Genomic DNA, 21,806 nt, shown 5'->3' with positions numbered 1-21,806 from the left:
AAGAATGCTATTCCTGTGACAAAATACTAGAGAACGGACAGTTCAATTCACAAAGCCAGATCATTTTTATACCTTTAGTTTTAGGGGTTCCTCCTTTTCAAATTCTGTACTTCAACTCCAAAAAATTTACAATTATAACATTCCCTATTTCCCCCAGGACTGTGTTTTGAGTTTGGGAAGTTGCTTCAAATGAAAGTTAATGCAATGAATTGTAATTTGCAATTCTGTTTGGAAGTGTTCACTGTTTCTCCTTCTAAACACATTTTGAAGAGTTTCCTTCTTAACTGTTTCAAACCTGTTTTAGCTAAGATTGCAACAAAGTACCTCTGAGCACTTTCTGAGTTATGCTCCTGGCATATATTCAGATATGTTCCTAATTTTCAATTTCTCTGAATCTTCCAGTGACACCTTCTCACTGCTTCTGCTTTTACTGTAATAATAATTAAGGACATTTCTTCAGCCACGTTTTCCTGTGTGTGGTGAGATACCCATGCTTTTGGAGTTTTGTCTGTTGTTATCTAAGGAAGATGGTTGTAGAATGGAGCTGACTGCCCCTCTCCTTTCCCTTAAATGACAGGTGTTTGTCACTGGACAGATTTTAACTTACCCTAACAGAAGCAGAGTAACAGTTACATGTGAAATATATTATAATGTTGTCAGCCTCCAAAGTTATTACTATCCAGCTGTCAGAAGAAAAGATTAAATAGTCTAAAGGATATAGACAAAACAATTACCTGCAATTCTTTCAGGATTAGTTCTCATTGTTTCCATAAATTGAGTCATAATGATCAGTTCTTCCCAGATTCTTCCAAGGTCACGGACTTCAGGGGCTTCCAGTAACAGCTCCTGAGCATCTTTATATACCCTTGCAAGGCTGAAAGGAGAAATAGTGAAGTAACAATAATTTAAGAGTGATGATTATTGTAAATCAAGTAAAAATCCACAAAACGCAAATAAATGAAAAACCCTAAAAATAAATGAAAGAAAGAAAGGAAAAGAAAAAGTAAAGTTGACTCTCTGTTAGGGATGAGAAGAGGAAAAAAGTTGTTTTGTCCTCAGTTTCATGTAGTCTGGGGTTCAGTTAAATTTGAAGGTCCACAAAAGTTTTAAGAGGGCCACTGGTGCTGCAGAAGATTGGCCATTCATACATTTTTCCATTAGCTATGCTGGTCTTTCTGGGGACACAGAACCTTCCCCAGACAATTTGCATCTCATTGTTATAGTGCAAATCTGCCCTGGTTCTAGCCCAGGTCCATCTCCAGCAGTTGAATGGGGCACTCTGGGCACATACTCAGCCTAGCAAGTGACATGGAATCATTAACAAACAGAAATACCATTCCACTCACACATCAGTCCCCTCCATTTTATTAGGTCTCTTCAGAATATTTCTCCTAGGAGGAGCAGGAAAACACAAGTAAAAAATAGTCACAGGCAGCTGTTCAACTACTGTTTCTAGGATAGAACATGCAGATCAAGCAAGGATGCAACCAGATCCTGTATTTACGAGCAAGCATAAAAAAATTCTTACAATCAGGTAAGGCCATTACACTTCTTTAACAGTATTATGTTTTTCCATGCATGCAATAGTATATCTCAGTCCACATGACTCATTTTAGCTTACAGGAAATAACCACCAGGAAGGACCAAATTCTTTCAGAAAACACAATGCATTTACTTCTGCTGTAGTGCACTGAATTTACTGGGACTGACAAAGTGACAGTTTGCTCTGTAACAAGCAACCTAGAAAAGCTACAATGTACAGAAGCCTCTAGCTTCACTGTGTATTTGACTGCATCCCACCAAAAATATTCAGCTATTTTAAATCCTGTTCACCAGGAACAAAAGATCAAATGGTAAGTTAAGTCCACGTTACACACTTTCACATGACAGGGGCTGCAGTGGTCTTCACATCATTAGCTCATGAATTTTTATCATTGATGCTCCAAAGTGGACTTTGCAACATAGAGATTTGGAGTATTTTTTTGATTTAGGCTGACAGGGGTTTTTCCATTCTTAAGGGTCCTTGTCTGCTGTACTTTCTTTCATGACTCAGCTGTAATAAGTAATGCAATAAAACACTCCCACAGCCCTTTTTCAGTAATAGTCTGGAAATCTTCCATCCTCCTATTTTGCAAGCAAGCTTATTTATCTGAAGGTTATGCGCTGATTAAAGTCTCACAAGTACATAATCAAAACAGGTGCTACACAAGAAGTGGAGGTTCTTATTTGCTGCCACTTCATCAGAGCTCTCGTTCAGAAGGGACAACTCTAGTGATGAGAAAAGAAGGCTTAGGGATTCCATGCTCTTTTATAAAAAAGGTTTGTCCCAAAATACTCAGTAAGCAGGTTCTTAAGGATTTTATTAAGTGAACATGTGTTTCTCTAGAGACTTGCATGAAGTCTCCCACTAAAAGGCCCAAATCTACCATTGTGAGCTCTGTTTCAACTTTGCTGGCCATTGTTAGAATGAAACCAAAGCCCTAAAACTGAAAATTTTTGTCTTCTACTGTTTGCATTCTGGTGTATTATCTTCCCTTTTCACTGACACCACAGAACAATTCTTTAAAATATTCCTTGGTGTGGTGAGAGACCTTTCTAAGCAATATGAGGATACTCTATCCTTTCTCCCTGTATCATTCATGCCCATGAACATCCAACAGGTGCCCAGAGCAAGCTATTAGCAGTTCTCTAGCAGACCTGTATTGCTGCAACCCAGTCTCACACATACAGCTCTGCTTACATGGAATTTTTGTAGTTGGACACCACACCTGGACCCTCTCCGTGGGTTGGGCTGCTAAAACAAGGATTGTTCATGTTACAGAAGATGCCATGTAACCATGGCAGTGTTCCTGCTGATGGCATTGCCTTGTTTGGGAAGTGACCTAGAGTATCAAAACACAAAATATAAATTGTTAGGTATCTTTTTTAATGCAGCCTTTGTGAATATAAATAGTATGATGAGTTGGCTGTCTACAAAAGGAATGTGATAAGAATCATATAGGTTTATCTTTTACAGAGAAAAAGGAAGTCACTGATACAAGCAATACGGCTATTTTCAATAGAAATTTATTCTTAGTAATGTGAAGGGCTTTTTAAATAGGTAGTGAGGTATTACTTTCTCAGTACCAGAATTACAGAAATCCAAAACTAGACAGCATCTTGAGACCCCAAGTCTGACCAGAAAGCATCTCACAGGAAAACTAGACATTTTTTTATGTCCTCACTGGTAAGTCTTACACTACATGGCTACAAATAACTAAACTACTTGAACTGAAGTCTGTTCTTTCACCACTGGACAGTTACAGTCCACAAGCAGGTCCCAATACCTCTGTCTGGGAACACCTGGCCATTACCAACAAGAAGTCAGATCATGATAACATCTTAAACATTCTTACATTCATGTTGGCGATACAGTGGATTAGCTTTCCTCAGCCAGACAAGTGCAAGAAACAATGTCAGAGGCCATACAAGCTCCACTAGAAAACGAAGCTGGAAAAAAGTGAAAAAAGTAAATGAAAAATAAATTTTACAAATAAATCACCATAGAGTCACTTGGTGGCTAAAGAGATGAGACTTCTTCTCACAGTAGAAAAGCCCAGTGCAGCATGTGCTCATGGCTATCCTTTGCCTGTTTCACCATTTGAAAAGGACACTCAAAAGAGGATTTCATTAGAATTCCAAGAAGCATCACCATTAACTCAGTGCTCAGTGACTTCTCCAACTCTTTTAAAGAAATATCTAAGCATCCTGACTCAGGTAAAAAAAGAGGCAGCAGGTAATGCATGACTCTACAAGAAGGATTATATAAAAGAGACAAAATGTTTTTTTAAAATCCACACTTTGACATAACTCATTAGCATGCTGTCAGTACACTGTTCTTACCCGGAGGTGAAAGACTTCAGCATAAGCTTTACATACTTTGACCTTTACTTTTTACTTTTTGTCATCATTCCTTTCAATGTTAATTATTTCCTAATATCTGGAGAAATGTATGCATTAAGATCAAACTCCTTATTTAATAGCACAGAAGACCCCTTCAAAGGCCACTTTATTGCCCAGACCTTTCAATACACTTAGAACAGTCACCAACCTCTGTGTCATGTCAGAAAATCAAGGGCACTGCTTTACCACAGAGCAACATCCTGCCTGTTTTTCAGTCTGTTTCCTCCACCCCTGTGTTTCAGTTTGTTTTACTGTCTCTGTGTGTTTTGGCAGAGGTTTGAAACTACAGTCCTTTGATCCTGTAACACAGGCCTTGGGCTCTGAGGAACAGCAACAGGATTTTTGTGTTCAGACACATGGCACTCTTTTGCTCCTCCCTGTAACAGCCAGAAGAAAATATCTTCAAAACCACAGTGGTAGCACATGCACAGGGAAGCCCTCCTTGTTTCTTTACCTTTGCTCCCTCCTTCCCAACCAAGTACCAAATATGTATTAATAATGCACATAGCAGCAGAGCCAAAGACATGATGGGTTACACGTTGTTTTGGGCAAAAGGCACTCCACAGCACAATTAAGAACAGGGTTTTTTTGATCTGCCCTGTTTTTCTACTATAATTTTGTCTAATAGCTTTAGTTAAGCACAACATATTCTCACAGCAAAAGGGTAGAAAGTTTTACACCAGGCAACAAGTTGCTATTTCATACTTCTCCTCTTAAGGGTTTTCTTTTTAAAACAGAACAATAACAAAAAACCCACTCACCACCACCTAGGTAGTTATGCATGCTTGATCTTTTTAAAAGCAGACAAAAATCTTACCAGCAGCAAAGGGCAAATGACACAATTACTAGAGAGGGAAATCTGACAGCTGTTGGACACAGTTCAGAATACAGTGTTACAGACCTTTCCCAGAAGGGTCCACAAGGTCTTACCAACATCCATTGCCATTCATTTGGTAAACCATCTGGGACAATCACTAAACACCCATAAACTCAGGGGCAAGATCTGGTGAGAATCCTTAGTACTTTGCTGTAGAGTTAATCTGTGTTAATGCTCAGATGTTGATTCTTTCTTCATCCCCAGGAAATACAAAATCCTCAGACTTGAATTTGATAGATCCTTTCTGTCTGAGTTAACTAGTTTGGAAAAGATTGAAGTCTGAAGCCCAAGGGAAGCTTTTTTTCAACCTGGTACACAATGTGTTGTGTGGTAAGGACAGACCAGTGTCAGACCGCTGATCCTTTCCTGTGGACCTTATCCAGAGGACACAAAGGTGTCTCAGAACTCACTAGAAGTATCAAAAAGCACCCCATAAGCCTGTAGAACTACATGATAAATAGCCAGAAATCCCAGTAAATGCACAGATAAATGTAATATGCAGAGAGAACTGTAATGGAGCAAGTACAGCAATAAGACTGTACAAATGTGAGAAGCTTAAATCGGCTGTGGATCAACTGTTGACTCTGCAGTGAAGTCTGCAAGACAAAATATCATATGATCTAAGAGGATTTGAAAGTACTTAAAATACTTCTGGCTTTTACCTTACTTATGTCATTCAGCCATACTAAAAAAGGCACAATCTGTGTGAACTGTAAGGTCCTAATTATAATCACATCTAAGAGCAGCTGAGTGTGAAGAGCAAATCTAAAATTAGGAAACAAAACTGCCTGAGCTGAATGGTGCTCATGATGTTTTCTAGCAACAGATCTTTTTTATGTGAAAATATGTAAATTTCTAGCCACAACTCTTCTGGTACACAATACTATTTGTCAAAGAAAATCCCAACACAGTTATTCTATGTTTGGTCTGTAAAGACCAGCTTTGCAAACTGCACCAGACAAGATGTCAGACAACAGGCCCCTACAAAGATCACACATGATTCTTTGAGGCCCTTGAGAGTTTTACATGGTGATAAATGTACCAGTGATTTAATCCAGTGGAGTGCATGGTTCAAACCTGAAATCCTTTACCTTTTGTCTTTTCCGAAGGATCCAGTTTTTCCAGAGTAGAAGTCTGACTTGCCTAAAGAAGTTCATTCTTTTGCATCAATACTTCTGGTTAACCTGTAGCAAAGGATGCATTGACATTTCTTAGCTGATAGCAGAAACAGACCTTAGAGCAAAATAACAGTTTCTGTTCTTATTTTAAGATTATGTTATCACAGAGATCGGTTCCTTTCATTGTCTGCACCATTTAATTTTGCACTTGATACACTATCATGTATGAAAAATTGTGAGTTTCCTTTGTTTGGAGGCTACTTCCTGTGATACATTTATCAGCACCAAAAAGCAGGAGAGAGGAAAAACATCTCTTTCGAATAAAAAAGTCATGAATGCTGAATCTGGCTGTTAACTTGGACTTGCATGTTATGAAGGCAGCTAATTTCTGCATCATTTATCACAATTAATCTGTGGTTTTAAATTTTTTCCAAGAAAAGATGGATTTACTACTAGACATAAGTTTATATAAAACCATTTACCTATTATGATACAATTAGGTTTACCATTCAGACATGATAGATGTATATTGATTAACAGAGTCTGAAACGGATCTTATAAAAGCAAATCTATTCTGTTGCCATTTCCTTAAAAAATACAGGATCTCCTATGTTTATGTTTTTAAAATCAGCAACTCCCATTACATTTTAGTAGACATACCACAGAATTCAAACCATTGCATGCTCTGCTTTCCAGGTTCCTGACTCATTATAATCACCATTAATTTTTTACCTTCAAAAGGAAAAAGGAAATCTGACATTTAAATCCAAATATCAGATAAATGGGCCTGTTAAAAAATAAAAAAGTCATTTAAACTTGCTACCTGCATCAATTTCCTGGTTTATTGCTACTTTATAGGATTTAAATTATTGAAGAGTAGTTTCTTTATGAATGATCAGTGACTGGGAGAACATTGAAAAGGAAATGGAAGTCAGATACTGGAAAGCACACTCTGATTATAACAATTGTGAAGCAGTAGAACTGGTTTTCTGGAAAGACTGTGGGGCCTCCGCTGCAGATGACTCAAACCTCTACAAAAACACAAGTAAAACCACTCATGGATTAGATAATTTTTTAAAGTCTCACTTTTCCCTGTTCTTCTAGAATTTTGTTTCTGGAAATTATATTAACTGAAGGAGATTTTGTCTACAGCAGTAGCAAAAAACAACAGATAAGAGATTTGATTATTTCAGAAATCATCCCCCAGGTCCACGTCTTATGAACTGCAAAGCAATTTCCACCTCAAGGGAAGAGGTGGCCAGCACTAGAGAAGGGTTGGCATCAGCTGTGATTAACGCTGGTAGAAAGGGACCCTAAAGAATGTGCAGTCTCTTCTGATATACCAGGCATGAAAGGGATTGAAGCAGGATATTTAGGGCCAAACAATAGGAATTGGCTGTGCTGCTTACTGGTGATCAAATAATAAAGCAATAGCTCTGCATAAAGAACACCCATGCAAAACCAAACTTGGAGCATTTTCCATATTTTGGAGATCAACAGTTCCATGCTATTTTCAGTGTCCCTCCATCAACTCTAGCTGCATAAGTTACAGAGCAAGGAGTAAAACTAGCTTTAAAAAGCTATGGCTGTTGTGAAGAGTAAACAGACTAACACCTGTTTGAAGAAATACATTTGGGGTGTGACAGCCTCCCTCTTTGAGTTGCCAACAATAGGCAGCCAGTCACCTTTCTGACACTGTTGTGTAGCCCAGGGCTCTTGAACCTGTGGCTACTCTGAAAAATGAACCCTACTGCTGAACAAATAAGGAAGAGATAGTTTTGCATTCCAACTCCTCTTGCCTTCCTCTAAACCCCAGATGGATGCTGCAATCTTTCTGCAACAGCTGTGAAAGGAAATTCAAACTTTTGCATCAAGGCAATAAAATCTGTAGTCTGTCAATGGCCCAGTCTCTTCCTCCTGATGGTTCTTTACTGAGCCACTGTCTGAGTTTGAGACAAAATCAAGAGTTTCTGTCTCAATGAGAGAATCCACAGTACTACAGAGAGTCCTAGCTAATGTTTCTATGTATGAAATACCTGCACCACTCTCAAACCAGTAGTAGCTGGTACTAGTAGCTATAAAATCTGTTATGCAAGGCCATAAATGGGATGATGACTGCCAGAAAAATGGCTGCTTGTAATTGCTTTGAAAAATCTAACTATTTTTCTGAGACTAAAAATATAAGTAGTAAAGAAGCCAAACCAAATAAACCTTGGTTGGGGAAAAAGGGCAGTAATTCAGGTTATACAGATTGTGCTTGCTATGTAATCATCAAGATTTTTTTACACTGAACCCTGCTAATTATATTTGTCGACAGTGACAGGAAGTCATTACTTATAAGAGAAGTAATTCAATGACAGACAACTTAATTAATATGCATAAAGGGACAAAAAAATGGTCAAATGCATTCCAAGAAAGTGACTACTACATTGGATTGATTACTAAGGTTAACACTGTGCTACATGAGTCAGAATTTAAAAGTACTTAAAATAACTATTAAAGTTAGGGCATTAATGCATGAAGTTCAATCAATATACAAAACTTTAGGAAAGTTGCTCATCAGACACATTTTAGGATCACCTCTAATTTCAGGATGAACAACTTGCTCTCCCCAGACTGGTTTGTTTATAAAACCTTCATAAGGAGCTAAAGAAAAAGAACCTTGCTTTCCTAAATGGAAGAGCTTCAGGAATGTGAGTTAACATTACACTGCTTTAAAATCCAAATTAGACAGGTGAAGATGAGACAAAACTGTAGGAAAAGAAGAACTTAAATAATGCAGTCAGAAGACACTAGACTGACAAACCTCAGATTTCTCAGCAGCACAGAATAAATAAAGAATAATTAATTTTCAGTCCTAAAATATCCTTTCCTATCTGGGCATTACTCAGACTAACAGATTTGTGTAGTTAAAATTCAAGTATTACTACTATAAGTAGTGCAAAATACTATAATAAAAAATCCCAGTAGAATTATTATAAAGAATAGTACCTAGCAATAATGTGTGGAGAACTCCACTTGGACTGAGGAGGTACATGAACTTCTGGAGTGATTAGTCATGGTGGAGATCTATCTTCTCTCTTTACAGGCAGCACTCTGCTCATAAAATCAGTGGTGGCTTGGGACTGCTGCAATCAGAAAGAGAACAGGTACTGAAAGAAGTTCAATTTCCAAAAATGAAGTTCATTTACATAGAAAACAACACTCTCCTAAAATCAGAAAAAGACAACTAAACTTACGAACAGAGTGAACACTGAATTCCCTATAGATTTTCATCTGTAAAGGGCATCTGAGACAGTAATGCAGCAAAACCTCCCACCAGTGCTCATGCTGGGCAATGACTCTGTATAAGCACTGTCACAGCACCCCTGTGATTGTCCTTCAAAGTAGAAGCTGACCAATAATACAGCCTTCATTATATTAAAAAAAAATAAATTTAAAGCATGTGGCAATGCTCACCTTTTTCTTTCCCCTTCACAGGGCTTTGGGCATACCTTTGAAAATCCTCCACAAAACTGCTTCACTGAATTTAACACTCTAGATTTCCCCCCCGAGCCCACTTCAGCTCCAACAGCAGAGCACTGCATTCTGCTTCTTTCCCAGCACCACGGCAGGGCCTTCCAGCCCCTGCACACAGGTGCCACCTAAACCATCCACTTTAACCTGGCTTGTGGCACAAAGGACAACAAAGCATGGGACCAAGCCTGTGTTGAAAGGTGAACCAGCAGGGAAGACCAGCCTCAGCTGAACAGGGCACTTTCACTGGAAGTCAGGGGAAAATAGAGTTTATGACCTTTGGAAGAATGGACAGCCAACTCAGGAAGAGTGCAAGGATTTGTTAGGTCATGTAAAGAGAAAATTAGAATAGCAAAAGCTAGAACTCAAACTGACAATCGCTGTGAAAAATAATAAAAAGTGTTTTTATAAATGCATTAACAACAAAAAGAGGGCCAAAGGAAATATCCATCCTTTATTGCCTGCAGAGGGAAATACTGTAACCAAGGATGAGGAAAAGGCTTTGGTATTTAATGTCTTCCTTGTCTGAATCTTCAACACAAAGATGATTTGTCCTCAAGGCAACCAGTCCCCTGAGCTGGTAGACAGGGATGAGGAGCAGAAAACCTCCCCTGCAATCTATTAGGAGGTAGTTAGGGATCCACTGTGCCACTTAGACACAAGTCTATGAAGCGGATGGGATTCACCCAGGTGTACTGAAGGAACTGGCAAAAGAGCTCACCAACCCTCTCTCCACCATTTATCATCCATCCTGGTAAACCAGCGAGGTCCCAGATGACTGGAGATAGGCCAGTGTGACAGGCATTTGCCAAATGGTCATAAACAATCCCAGGCAGTATTAGATTGGGGGAAGAGTGTCTAGAAAGTTGCCCAGTGGGAAAAAGGCTGAGAGTGCTGGTTGACAGCTGCTGAACATGAGCCAGTGTGTGCCCAGGTGGCCAAGAAGGCCAGTGGCATCCTGGCCAGTATCAGGAATGGTGTGGCCAGCAGGACCAGGGCAGGGATTGTGCCCCTGGACTGGTGAGGCACCACCTCAAGTGCTGTGTCCAGCTGTGGGCTCATCACCTCAGGGAAGACACTGAGGAGCTGCAGTGATCCTGGAGAAGGGCAGTGGAGCTGGGGGAGGGTCTGGAGAGTGAGTCCTGTGAGGAGCAGCTGAGGAAGCTGAGGTTTAGTCTGGAGAGGAGGAGGCTCAGGCCAGAATTCACCATTCTCTCCAGCTGCCTGCAAGGAGGGTTTAGCAAGGTGGGGGTTGGCCTCTTCTCCCAGCAAACAGTGACAGGACAAGAGGGCATGGCCACAAACTGTGCCAGGGAAGGTTCAGGTTGGACACCAGGAGGAATTTTTTCCCTGCAAGGGTTGCTCACGGAGGTGGTGGAGTCACTGTCCCTGGAAGTGTTCAAGAAATGACTGGACATGGCACTTTGTGCTATGGTTCAGTTGATGCTGAGTTTTTGGTCAAATTTTGGTCAGTCTTGGAAGTCCTTCCTAATTGTAATGATTCTATTTTATGATTCTATGGCAACCTCCTCTTTTACAAGGGGCTTTGATCTAATTTCTTTTGAGCATATGTTCATATCACAGGTAAGACCTAGCAGGCTTCAATCTAGACAGAGAAAAAAAGCTTCATAAAGCCACAGATAGAAGCTAACTTTGACTAATAGTAGTACAAAGCAAAGAAACCAGTACTGCTGCTGCTTCTCAGCTGCAGACTGTGTTTAAGCCCTACCAAAATGTGTGAGGTAAACAGGTAATTGAATTGCAAACAAGCATTTTACCTCTAAAATCCTAAGGCAAGTTATTTTAAGAAAATGGATCTCTTTTTACTGTCCACATGTTTGCAGAGACAGCTCTAACAGATTAAACTAATCTCTCCTAATTAGATTTTTTACATCACAATTGGATGATGGTAGGGGATATTTTGCTTTCTATGGTCAACTACATCTGCTGCTCCTGTGACCCATTTCTGCTTTTTAGCTTTACAAAGGGATCTTCAGAAGTAAACACAGAAAGCTTATGCAGGACTTCACATGGGAGAGTAAAATACAGTTCAGCTTATGAAGCACACTGCACAATTTCACTGTAGCTCTACCCACTGACATCACTGTGATTTAGCTATTTCCCAAAGATCTGTAGCCTGTTGCCAGCAACAAAAAAACGTGAGACATTCCATTTATGTATCAGAACATAAAGAAAGCAACAAGTGGAAATATATGTTTGGTGACACTCCTTGTATTATGCCTACAGTTGCTATCTTATAATACAAAAGTTCCCTGAGCATGCTTCATGAGCACCTACATGCAATACTTGGGGTCACATGGCATGTGTGTTGTGATATCCCCTACTTCACACACATAAGTAATAGTTTTAACAGCTGTTTTAAATATCAGAATTTTGATTTCTTATTTCCAGACTTATTCCTTACTTTTGACTAAAAAGTCAAGTCTGATTAAATGTTATTTGTCCAGCAAATTCTAAAAATTTCCCCAGTAATCTCTCCAGTACCAAAAGCAAATATTTCTGTAAAATAGAATTTTAAAATTACCTGAAAGGATAGCTTTGAAAATATGCACACTTAGCTATACTGGGTGTGCTCATGGGCCAGCACTTGTAATGTTCAACAATGCACCCAAACCATTTCCTAACCCTTGAGACATTCATATGCCTATAGAAGAGCATGTCCCTTGACAGGCTCACTAGAAAGCTAACACAATTAATGATAACACAGCTTTGCCTAGACTAACTGTAGGAGTGGGTGTGTGTAAATGTATCCTATATCAATAAACAGGTATATCTATGTGTGTGGAAAGAAAACTACACAAACACAGGTTGGGGCTGAGTTAAGTTTTGCACCCAACTATCTCAAACTACTGGGGAAAACCCAAGCTGAAGCTTTTTAGGTGTTTTCAATCTATTTCAGAGGCCTCCCTCTGAAATAAGTGAGGAGTAACCCGAAAGACAAGAATGGAAAGTTCTGTCAAACCAGGATCAAATAATAAAAAATCAGAGAGACTAAGAAAAGGCCCCATGGAACTTCAGTTCAAAAGGTACATTTCTGTGAATCAAAGACAATCATAAACAGACTGTTCCACAAAGAGGAACAAACTCTGTGTTAAACACAGAGAAAGGTGGAATCTAAAACAGATCCCATTTTTATGCAAACCCAGCAGTGGGTTAATCACCCCAGTCTGTGAATAAACAAACACAAAGCAGTGGAAACATACATGGCATGTTTTCTACTTCTGGCATAATTCAGTTTACATCACATAGACACTGTTCTGTCATCCAGCTGCATAAGGCCTGAGGAGTGAGGATTCTCCTGGCATTCACCTTCCTCAAACATTTAACATTCTGGAAGATATAGGATAGCTTTTTCTTCTACCTGTGAGTGAAACACTTTTCAAGGGTCTCTTGGATCTCTAAATTAGAAAAAAAAAAATTTCCTTTTTCTATGAATATAAATGGGCATGCAGATAGAACATTTTATTTGGAAAAGCGTGTCGCCAAAGAATCCTCCTGTAGGACTTATTTCCATTAATATTCTGTGTAACACCATTTGTAAATATCAGACATTCCCTGTCCCTCCCCCTCCCCCTTTATTAATGGGAAGTTGAAACATTTTCCCAATATATTATATGTACATAGACAAGTGGGATGGCCCAATAAGAGCAGCTCTATAGTGAAACAGTGGGTGCTGAGGACCAAGGACCCATGCACTATTTGCCTAAGGGTTTCTTCAGATGAGCTCCAGGCACAGACTGAAGGTGCATTAGAGCTGCAGCACACCAGGTATGGTGCTGAAACACGTTCCAGCTTCGTTTCACCCAAACAGAACTGAGGTTATGTGCTCTGAGATCACTCTGTATGGTGAGCCACAGTGGTATGTAGCAAAGTCACTCAAAAAGTACAAAGAGCTCTGAGCTAAGTTCCCAGCATTGCCATATGTGCACTGCCTTCACAGAGTGCTTCACGTCAGCTCTCAGATTAGCTCCATCAGGCCTCTGCTACACGGAAACTACACAGTTCATGGATTCGCCAGCAAAACACAGACTTCTTACATGGAAGCAACAAAAACCTTGAAACTTACCACAAAAGCTTACCTCATGTGTGAGCACTGCTGAAAGAGAAAGGTTTCTGAAGGAATGTTCAGCTTGGCAGCAAAGAAACACATATCTTAAATGCAGCTAGCACTTGCAGAATAACACTGCTCTGTTGTAATGAGATTGTTTTAATCCCCTGCTTGATACAGAACAGCTCAATCTGCGAGTTTAAAGACTTGTGAATAAAAATCCTCCCAAACACCCAATTTGACCTACCCAAGCACAATCAAGCCTTACTAGGATGGTGGTATTTCTGTATTTCTTCAGATCTGAACAAACCCCGTATTTGAGCAGATAGTTTTAGAAGGGCAGTTCTGGTAGCATCAGGGGCCTTACTAAACAAACAGCTGTCATGACTAATTAGGTCAGCGCCTTACAGAAGTCGGTACTGTGCCAAAGCTTTAAGAGGGATGAGGCAGTGCATTACGACTTCAGAAAATGCAATTACCAAACAAATCTGGCAGCAAAAGGTTTCCTCCCCAGAGTTCAAGCTGCAGGGTTCTGGCACTTGGCACAGCCCACAGCCTGTCACCTGGGGCAGGTGGCTAGGATTGCTGCAGTTCCATTGGAGTGAAGCCATTTCAAAGCAAGACCGAGGAAAATCTGCACCCGAACCAAAAGAAACAACAGGGCTCAGGCAAAACATTTCCAGTTGCAAAGGAAACCAATTTTTTCCACTAGGCATAAGGCCCCGCTGCCGCGGCCGCCCCCTCACGCCCCCTCAGGCGGCCGCCGGACCCCGTTCCCTCACAGGCGGGCGCGCCCTCAACGTACGGGCCCGAACACAACACGGCCCTGACACCACCCTGCAAATGTTTACGAAAATTGACAAATTAAGAAGTGACAGAGCGGCGCCGAAGCCGCCGCCCCCGCGCAGGCTGCGCTGTCCTGAGCCGGAATAAACCCCGGCCCCGCAGCCGCTCCTGCGCTGCGGCCGCGCCGGGCAGCGGCGTCCTAACTCTCACATAGGCTCATGAGGCTCCCATTTCCAAATGGGAATTCACTTGTATTACATTAAAACAGTTCAAGGCATTATAAAGCTGGGACATGTAAAGTCTTCTTTTGAAATGGATGTTTTCCCTGAAAATAACATGGGTTTGCAAAACACCTCCAGCTCCCCACCCACAGACACGGGCCCTGCTCTCCCCGCTGGCACCCGCGGCTGGGGGAAACACCTTAGACGGAGCAGAAACCTTTTAGACTAGCAAAATATGGAAGCAGATGTTACATAAAAAAGAATATGGCAAAGCCACTAATAACTGGTATTATGACTTGGTGAAGAAACGTTTGTCTGTTTCTCACGGGTTGTAATTCTCTCTCTTGGGAGCCTGCTCTGGGGAGTCCTAGAGACCCTCCATCACACTAGCTGAACAGCTTTATTAAATTTAGAAATTATTAGATCGAGAAGTTTAATTTCCTAAGCCATTACCATAGCCAATGCTAGACATGCAAAAACACTTAAATATAGTAAGACAATGAATAAGTAATTCACAAATTATTTTGCTATCTTGTGGTCCTAATCAACACTGATTCTTTCATAACTGTGCTATGACTTTACGCTACACTGTCTTTAATGGTTCATTATCCAGTTGTGTGGGGTATATATACTCCACTCCTCCATTGTCAAAGGAGAACAAATTCCCATCTATGTCAAGAAGCCTTTACACTCTGTTCTGCAGTTCCCAACACCAGTCTGGGCAGACAGCAGCATCTGGGACTTTCAGCTTTTCTGTAGCAAGAGACAGCTCCCCAAAGAAATGACCCTGAGCATGGCCAGAACCACCAGTGATGGGATGGCCTTTGCCAAGAATGCAAGTCCTGCTTCTGTGGAAATGCAACAAGGAATTGAAGTCCAGCACTGTGAGTTCTGGAAATAAAAATCAGATTATGTCCACCAAGCAGAGTGTGGGATTTTATCTGTTTTGGGTGTTTTGTGAAGACTGGCAATGGTAATGGTGTATTAAAGTTCAGTGTATTTCCTGTTGCAAAAACAGGAAAGTGATTCTTCATCTTTGCCATTTGAGAGCCATTTTGGTGCTTACAGCAGTAGAAATTATCATGCTAAAACAACTGTATAGTATATAGTATGCAAGAAAGGGTCATGCTAATTGTAATCCCATAAAGAAAAATATGCCACCCCCTAGCCCCAGAGGGCAGATGCAGGAGAGTACTACACTATTGCAAAAGCCAAACATCTGTATTTTAATAAGTTAAAAGAAATCCAGATACAGAAGCCATAGAGTCACTGAAATGTTAACACGTTAATATATTTTAAAGCAAATATAACACAGTGTACACATAAAAACCATTTAATACAAAGTGAAAACCATTAGATGCACCTACTAATGCTGATTTTTGGTTATTTTTAGCTGTTTCACAGAAACTTGGAAACAAAGCTCTTCATTTCAGTTGCACAGGTTAAGTGGTAAAACCGATCTATAGCAAGCAAATCACTGCCTTTTCATTCACCTGGGAAAGACAGCACCACGGCAACTGAGTGTGTCCAGAAGGGCCCCCAAGTGAAATAGGCTGTGCACATTTGCCCCACTCACTAAGCTATACAAGAAACCAGATGTGAATTGATTGCTGTTTCTGAATAGTAAAGCTCAGTAAGTGCATCCTTGCTGTACAAAAACAAAACAAAACAAAAAAATTAAAGTGACAACATAGAGAACTGGCAACAGATAACCATGTCTGCCTGAAATATACACATATGATACATAATTATGGCCATGCTGGCCTGTATGTAAGCCTGTTCAAGAGCAAAGCTTTAATTGCACTGATTAGAAAAATGAACAAATGCTTTTACAGAGCATAGCACAAGCTTTGGTTTATGCTTAGACAATGAACACTAAGCCTTCCACTTTTTTTATAACATTTATTAAGAAAAATAGCTGTCTATGAATAAGCACACTCCATTCCACACAATGAAATGAAGCTCAGTGTCTCATTGAATGAACCCATTAACTGTGTCTAGACTGGGAATGTATTACATCTTTATTGAAAGCTACTGAACTACAAAAAGTTTTACTTTATTTAATTCAGAGTTCCCCAGGCCTCCCCCCATTTTTAAAATGCTGCATATATAAAAATAACTCCAATATGGCACAAAAGTGGGATTCTCAAGGGAAGGGAAAGGATAAAGGGGCAAAAGGAAGTCTCCACTGGCAACATCAACAAATTGCATATAGTCCAAGAGGAATTTGCATCCTATACAAAATGAGCTTCCCGGTGTTCCAGTTCTTGGATCCTTTTTGGTCTCAGTCTATGGTAAGCAGGCTTCGGATCTGTGGGGTGAATATCCTCTGAGCTAGATTTCTGTTCATTTGTGTTTTGTTCAGCATCACCTGATGAAAGTGCAGAACTCCTAGCCAATTTCACAGCATTATCCTGGGGGAGCACAGAGCTAGCACTGGTTGGTGCTTTAGCAGAAGAATTATCTCCATTTTCTTTTGATTTATTAGAGGGTGGTTTATAAAATGTCCCTGAGGGTGGCTGCAATGTTCTTGGTGCCCTAAAGGCAGCAAGAGGATTAACATCAGGACCATTCTCTTCTGCTGCTGTCCTTCCTGATCCGACAACAGAATATGGCTTATTAGGAAGAATGGCATTAGCTGAATTGTTACCAAGGCTGCATGATGATGATAAAGCACCTGCAGTTCCACTCTCAAGTGCTCGGATCTCCTGGGGCACATTAGTCACGATCATTGCTGTCCTTGCTGTGATATCATACTGTTTGTACTGCTTGTCCCAAGTTTTTCGCAGCATCTGGGTGTCGTAACAAGGAAGTCTGCAGGAGGTATCAACAGCAGGGAGTGCCTTCACCTCTGAGACTTCTTCAATGGTAGGGCTTCTGCCCAATTTCTCTGAACTTACTGCCCCTGCATTTCGTGAATTTCTTTCATTCAAAACACAGGGAGGAAGTATTCGGTCTACAGGCAGGCTGACAGGGCGAGACACTGCTTTTGTCCTTGGAGCTCGCAATGGAACTTTGGCAATCTGACGGTTGGGTTTTACAGGAAATGAGTTCTTTTTACATGGGTCTTCACCTAGAGAAATTAATGGATCATTGTCTTTTTCTGAAGAGGGACTCACAGCATCACCTAGGAACACAAACAGAGGTTACTGAATCTTTTCACCAGAGAGAAATCAGCAACACTTCAATGACCCCTTGCTAGTCAGTAGTTTAACAGGCTAATGGTTTTTAGGACTAACTTGTATACATACTAGCAATGGCCTACTCTCACCAAATGCAAACATTTCACTAGCAGTAAAACACATACTGTACAGCTGTAACCAAAGAAAACAGACAGACATTTCACTCTTTGGCTGGTGCTTTGCCATGCCTGAATATTTTTGGTTTTAGTATGTTTTAGGATGTCGCACTGTTGATGTACGGGACACGACTGAACTAGCAATATCAGATGAAAATCAGTACAACTATAAGGGAATACGTATAGTTACTCCTAAATGAAGTACATGAAATCATACCTACATTAAACCAAACCCCTGTAGTAGCATAGGCAGATAAACAGAAAAAATTCAGAGTTAAAATTAGGTTAGAAAACCTGGGTTCTTTTTAAGCAAAAATACTGATATCCAAAACGCTCTGATGATTGTCATACAATTATTCTTTCCAAAGCTTTCTGGTTTAGTTTCAGTGAGTGGCAGTGATACACATTTTGGGGGAACAGTGGTCAAAACATACAAACTGCTGGGTATTAGTTTACAGTGTTGTAGTGGATTTCAGAAATCAATAGTCACAGCATAATTATGGCTTTGTTTTGTTAGCTTTCTTTAAAAAAAGGGAGAAACCAAACCACTGTTGTATTGTCTTATAAAATACTCAGAGCTCTGATTCCATAAACACAGATTTCTTAAAAGCCTTTAGAAAGATATAATTCTCTGTTCTTACAAAAATAAACAGTATAAAAATAAGCAGTTTCTATCACTTGCTTCTGTCTATATTGCAGAGTTACATGAACTATAATCTAATGCATCCAGGGCTCCTTATTCACCCACACCCAGAGTTAACAGCATACTAACCAGTTACAGAGATATCCGCTTCTTCTTTTGTATTCTTGGAATTCTTTGATTCCAAAAACAGCGCAGCTGTTTCTGAAGATTTTTCACTTGGAACTATTGGAATACCCTGCTAACGAAAATCAGAGCAGAAATAAATAAGAACTCAATAGAGAAGGCAATCATTATCAAAAAAACCTACAAAGATCTATTAGAAATGTGCTCTGGAATGCTCCAGAATTTAACATGGCACAGGTAACACTGTGGCAGCAAAAGAGTCACTCACTTCCTTTACAGCAACAAACGATTTCCTCGGTTGCTGTGGCTCTCTCTCATCTGCTGATAAAGCAACTCCGACTGTAATCGCTGAGTAAGAAGCACTCAGAAGTGGTTTCAATGAGACATCAAATATCTTTTCATAGTATGTTATGAGCAGCTCCACTACCCGGGCCTGATAAGGGTAGTCCACAAGTGATGACAAAGAAACTGTAGCATCGGTTTGACGTGGTCTGATCAGAGTTGGACCAAATATTATGCCAAGGTTGCTGGCTGACATTTTATTTTCATCACACTGTTCTGTAACTCTGCATAAAGAGGGAAAAAAAAACAAACCAAAAGAAAACCCCAAGAGTTAGAGGGTTTTATTACTTCAGAAACACTTTTGATATTAAAATCTTATGTCTTCGGAGGAAAATAGACAATAAAAAAACAGAGTGGGTTTGGTAGGCAGGCAGAATCTCCAGTGCAGACCACACTTAAAAGTGACTTGAGCTTCCCACACAGGGTGTTTTTATGTCTTATTTGTTAAAATTATTTGTGACAATTTGGCATTTCTGGGGTTGTGGAAAAGAATGTCTCTCATTCTAAGTAATAACACAGCTATAGCCCAGTATTTATAAAAAATCCTTATTATAGGTAATCATCAGTTCAGTACAAACCATCACTTGGAGGAGAAGGAAGTGAGATGTGACTGAAGAATGGTTATTAAGAGACATGATACAGCTTTTGTTACATGGCAATTTAAATCATATTTAGATCTCTGCATGTGACACTAATTACTACTGACCACAGTGCTAGCAAAGAATCAAAAATAATGGAGGCCAATGCTTTCCCTGCTTTTTTTGCCTTTCATATTCTTCTCTCACTCAGGAATTTATTAGATGGAAAGTTCCACAACAGAACAGTGTCTTCAATGTATTTGTGACTTCTTCCTCAACAGTCATCAAAAAAGTACAAGAGATTCCTAACATGCAGCATGTAGCAGTTAAGTTTTCAACATCAGTTTGCATTTAAAGTATTTTCTTACCTGTGAAGGTGTCCAATAAGGTACTGAAGAGTGTTATAGTTTGGTCCAGGCAGTTGTTTCAGAAGATCTTTAATTTTAATGATGATCCTATTCAGTTCAATACAGAGTGACTGTCTTGTCTTTGCTTTGGGGCTAACTTGTTTAGCATCCAACTCCTCATTAGCATTCTGACTTTCTTTTGCAAGTCCAATGAACTCATTGTAAAGCCGAAACAAAATCAAGGGCTCTGGAAGCTGAAGAAATAAAAACATTTCAGAAATATACTTAAACCTGAATATTAACTGCTTTCTTTCCTGTTTTTCTTCAACTTTTTCTGGTCTACCATCTTTTCTTAGATAATGGCACTGTTTAATCCTTGTTTATTCGCTCAATCCCCATTTTTTTAAAACCCAATCCCCAGCTAAAAAAAACCCTCCTCCCTACAGCATTTTCCAGAAACCATTTGTTACCCCTTTCCTACAATAGCTCCAGGACTGAGCATTTATCACCATTTATTGAAATAAGAAGATTTCAAGAAAAAAAAAAGATTTTTTCAAAAAATCGCTAAAGGGTGATGATCATAGGACTGGAATGCTCATCTCTGACAGCCACAGTGAGGAAGAAGACAGGACCATGAAGTTAAGGATTATTCCTTTCAGGGTTAAAAAGTTTTCAGAGTGACTCAGTAATTTCACTGGGCAACATCTCAGCTTCATTTTTTCACATACATATTGAAACTTCAATCATGAAGCTTTAAAGCTCTATTTTAGAAGAAAAAGATGGATAATGCCTCCATAATGAACACATCAAGACCACTATTAGTGTTTCATGAAATTTTTGTTAACAGGTATTAACAGCAATATATCAGCATCTGTCAGCATGAAGAGGCAAGAGCATGGGAATCTTTTAAACTCCACATAAGATGGGGAAATTCACTAATCAGAAAAGTTTTAGAAATTAAACTCTATGAGTAGACAAACTAAAGTTTATTATGCATATGGTACCAAAAAAAAAAAAAAGCCATAATATCCATGTGGAATACATGTTGTAATCTCAGCAGTTTTCCCAGCCCTTGTCACAGGCTCCACGTGTAAATAAAGAAGCCACTGCAGTTACACAAGGCACTTGTTTAATCTGCTGCTGTAGAATTGCTGAAAAGGAGTGGTTATTTTGTACTATACTGAAGAAATATACTGCAGCACTTTCATTTTCCATCCAACCTCTCAATTCCATACCTGGCGGAGATACAGCTTGAGAACATTGCTGATGTCATGTGCATAGAGCTCTGAGAGCTCCACCAAATCCTTTCCATTTTCAAAAGCTTGACAAAGCTTTTCAACTCTTGATTTGGCTCCATTCACTCGATAGATACCCTAAAATTAAAAGGCCAGCACAACTCTATTTCAGTTTGAAGGAAAGTTGTAAAACACAGAAGATACTGACAGCATTAAAATCTTAAGATAATTTTTTTTTTTAAAGATTGTGTCAAATGTAAACATGAACAAACTTGAGCATACCTTGACATTCAGTGCTCTGCTTTCAATTTCTGAGGTACACTTTTTAATGATGAAAGGAATGCCATCAGGAACATTTTTAGCAGCTTGGGCAAATTCCACTCCAAATAAGTGAAGCCTTCCATGAAGTTTTTTGTGTCCACATTGAATAGCTAAAGTCTCTAAACATTTTTTATGGCATGCAAGTGAACACTACAGGGGAAGAAACAAAAAAGCACATGGTTTGATACAATCTGACACCATAAGAAGTATTTCTGCTGTTTGCCACCCCATATGTGAGCAAAACAAAAAATTTGTTAGTATGGTGTGCCTCTGCTTTCATTTCATGGTGATTATACAAGCCACAAACTCCATTTTTATGTAGAAATACAAATGAAGTTTCCAAATTTACTTGGACATGGAATTTACTCCCAACTTGACATAAATCCCAAG

General features: G+C 39.6%; 2 protein-coding genes across 12 annotated transcripts in view; both read right to left on the bottom strand.

Moving 5' to 3' along the window:
- ABCA4 (ATP binding cassette subfamily A member 4) overlaps positions 1–14,134 on the bottom strand; it is a 68,770-nt gene extending 54,636 nt beyond the window's left edge. Inside the window, exons 1-6 of one of the 3 annotated variants that reach the window (XM_079314373.1) lie at positions 14,002–14,134; positions 8,929–9,065; positions 5,911–6,003; positions 3,396–3,489; positions 2,741–2,882; positions 735–874 (exon numbers count right to left, since the gene is read on the bottom strand). In XM_079314373.1, the coding sequence (XP_079170499.1) occupies positions 735–874; positions 2,741–2,882; positions 3,396–3,489; positions 5,911–5,976 (442 nt within the window). In that variant the 5' untranslated portion in view covers positions 5,977–6,003; positions 8,929–9,065; positions 14,002–14,134. Of the gene's footprint in view, positions 1–734; positions 875–2,740; positions 2,883–3,395; positions 3,490–4,872; positions 5,053–5,910; positions 6,021–8,928; positions 9,066–14,001 lie in introns of those variants that run through there. The other 2 variants (XM_079314374.1, XM_079314375.1) reach the window with 2 other exon arrangements.
- Positions 14,135–15,731: 1,597 nt separating this feature from the next.
- ARHGAP29 (Rho GTPase activating protein 29) overlaps positions 15,732–21,806 on the bottom strand; it is a 49,121-nt gene continuing 43,046 nt past the window's right edge. For 5 of the 9 annotated variants that reach the window (XM_079313568.1, XM_079313573.1, XM_079313571.1 and 2 more), the window contains 6 exons: positions 21,378–21,566; positions 21,096–21,233; positions 19,882–20,114; positions 18,862–19,159; positions 18,600–18,708; positions 15,732–17,656 (listed from right to left, as the gene is read on the bottom strand). In XM_079313568.1, the coding sequence (XP_079169694.1) occupies positions 16,764–17,656; positions 18,600–18,708; positions 18,862–19,159; positions 19,882–20,114; positions 21,096–21,233; positions 21,378–21,566 (1,860 nt within the window). In that variant the 3' untranslated portion in view covers positions 15,732–16,763. The remainder of the gene's footprint in view (positions 17,657–18,599; positions 18,709–18,861; positions 19,160–19,881; positions 20,115–21,095; positions 21,234–21,377; positions 21,567–21,806) is intronic. The other 4 variants (XM_079313569.1, XM_079313574.1, XM_079313572.1 and 1 more) reach the window with 1 other exon arrangement.

Source organism: Erithacus rubecula (genome assembly GCF_903797595.1).
Source record: "Erithacus rubecula genome assembly, chromosome: 10".
Classification (NCBI taxonomy): domain Eukaryota; kingdom Metazoa; phylum Chordata; class Aves; order Passeriformes; family Muscicapidae; genus Erithacus; species Erithacus rubecula.
The sequence above is the reverse complement of the archived record's forward strand: the minus strand, read 5'-3'. Positions and strand labels throughout refer to the sequence as shown.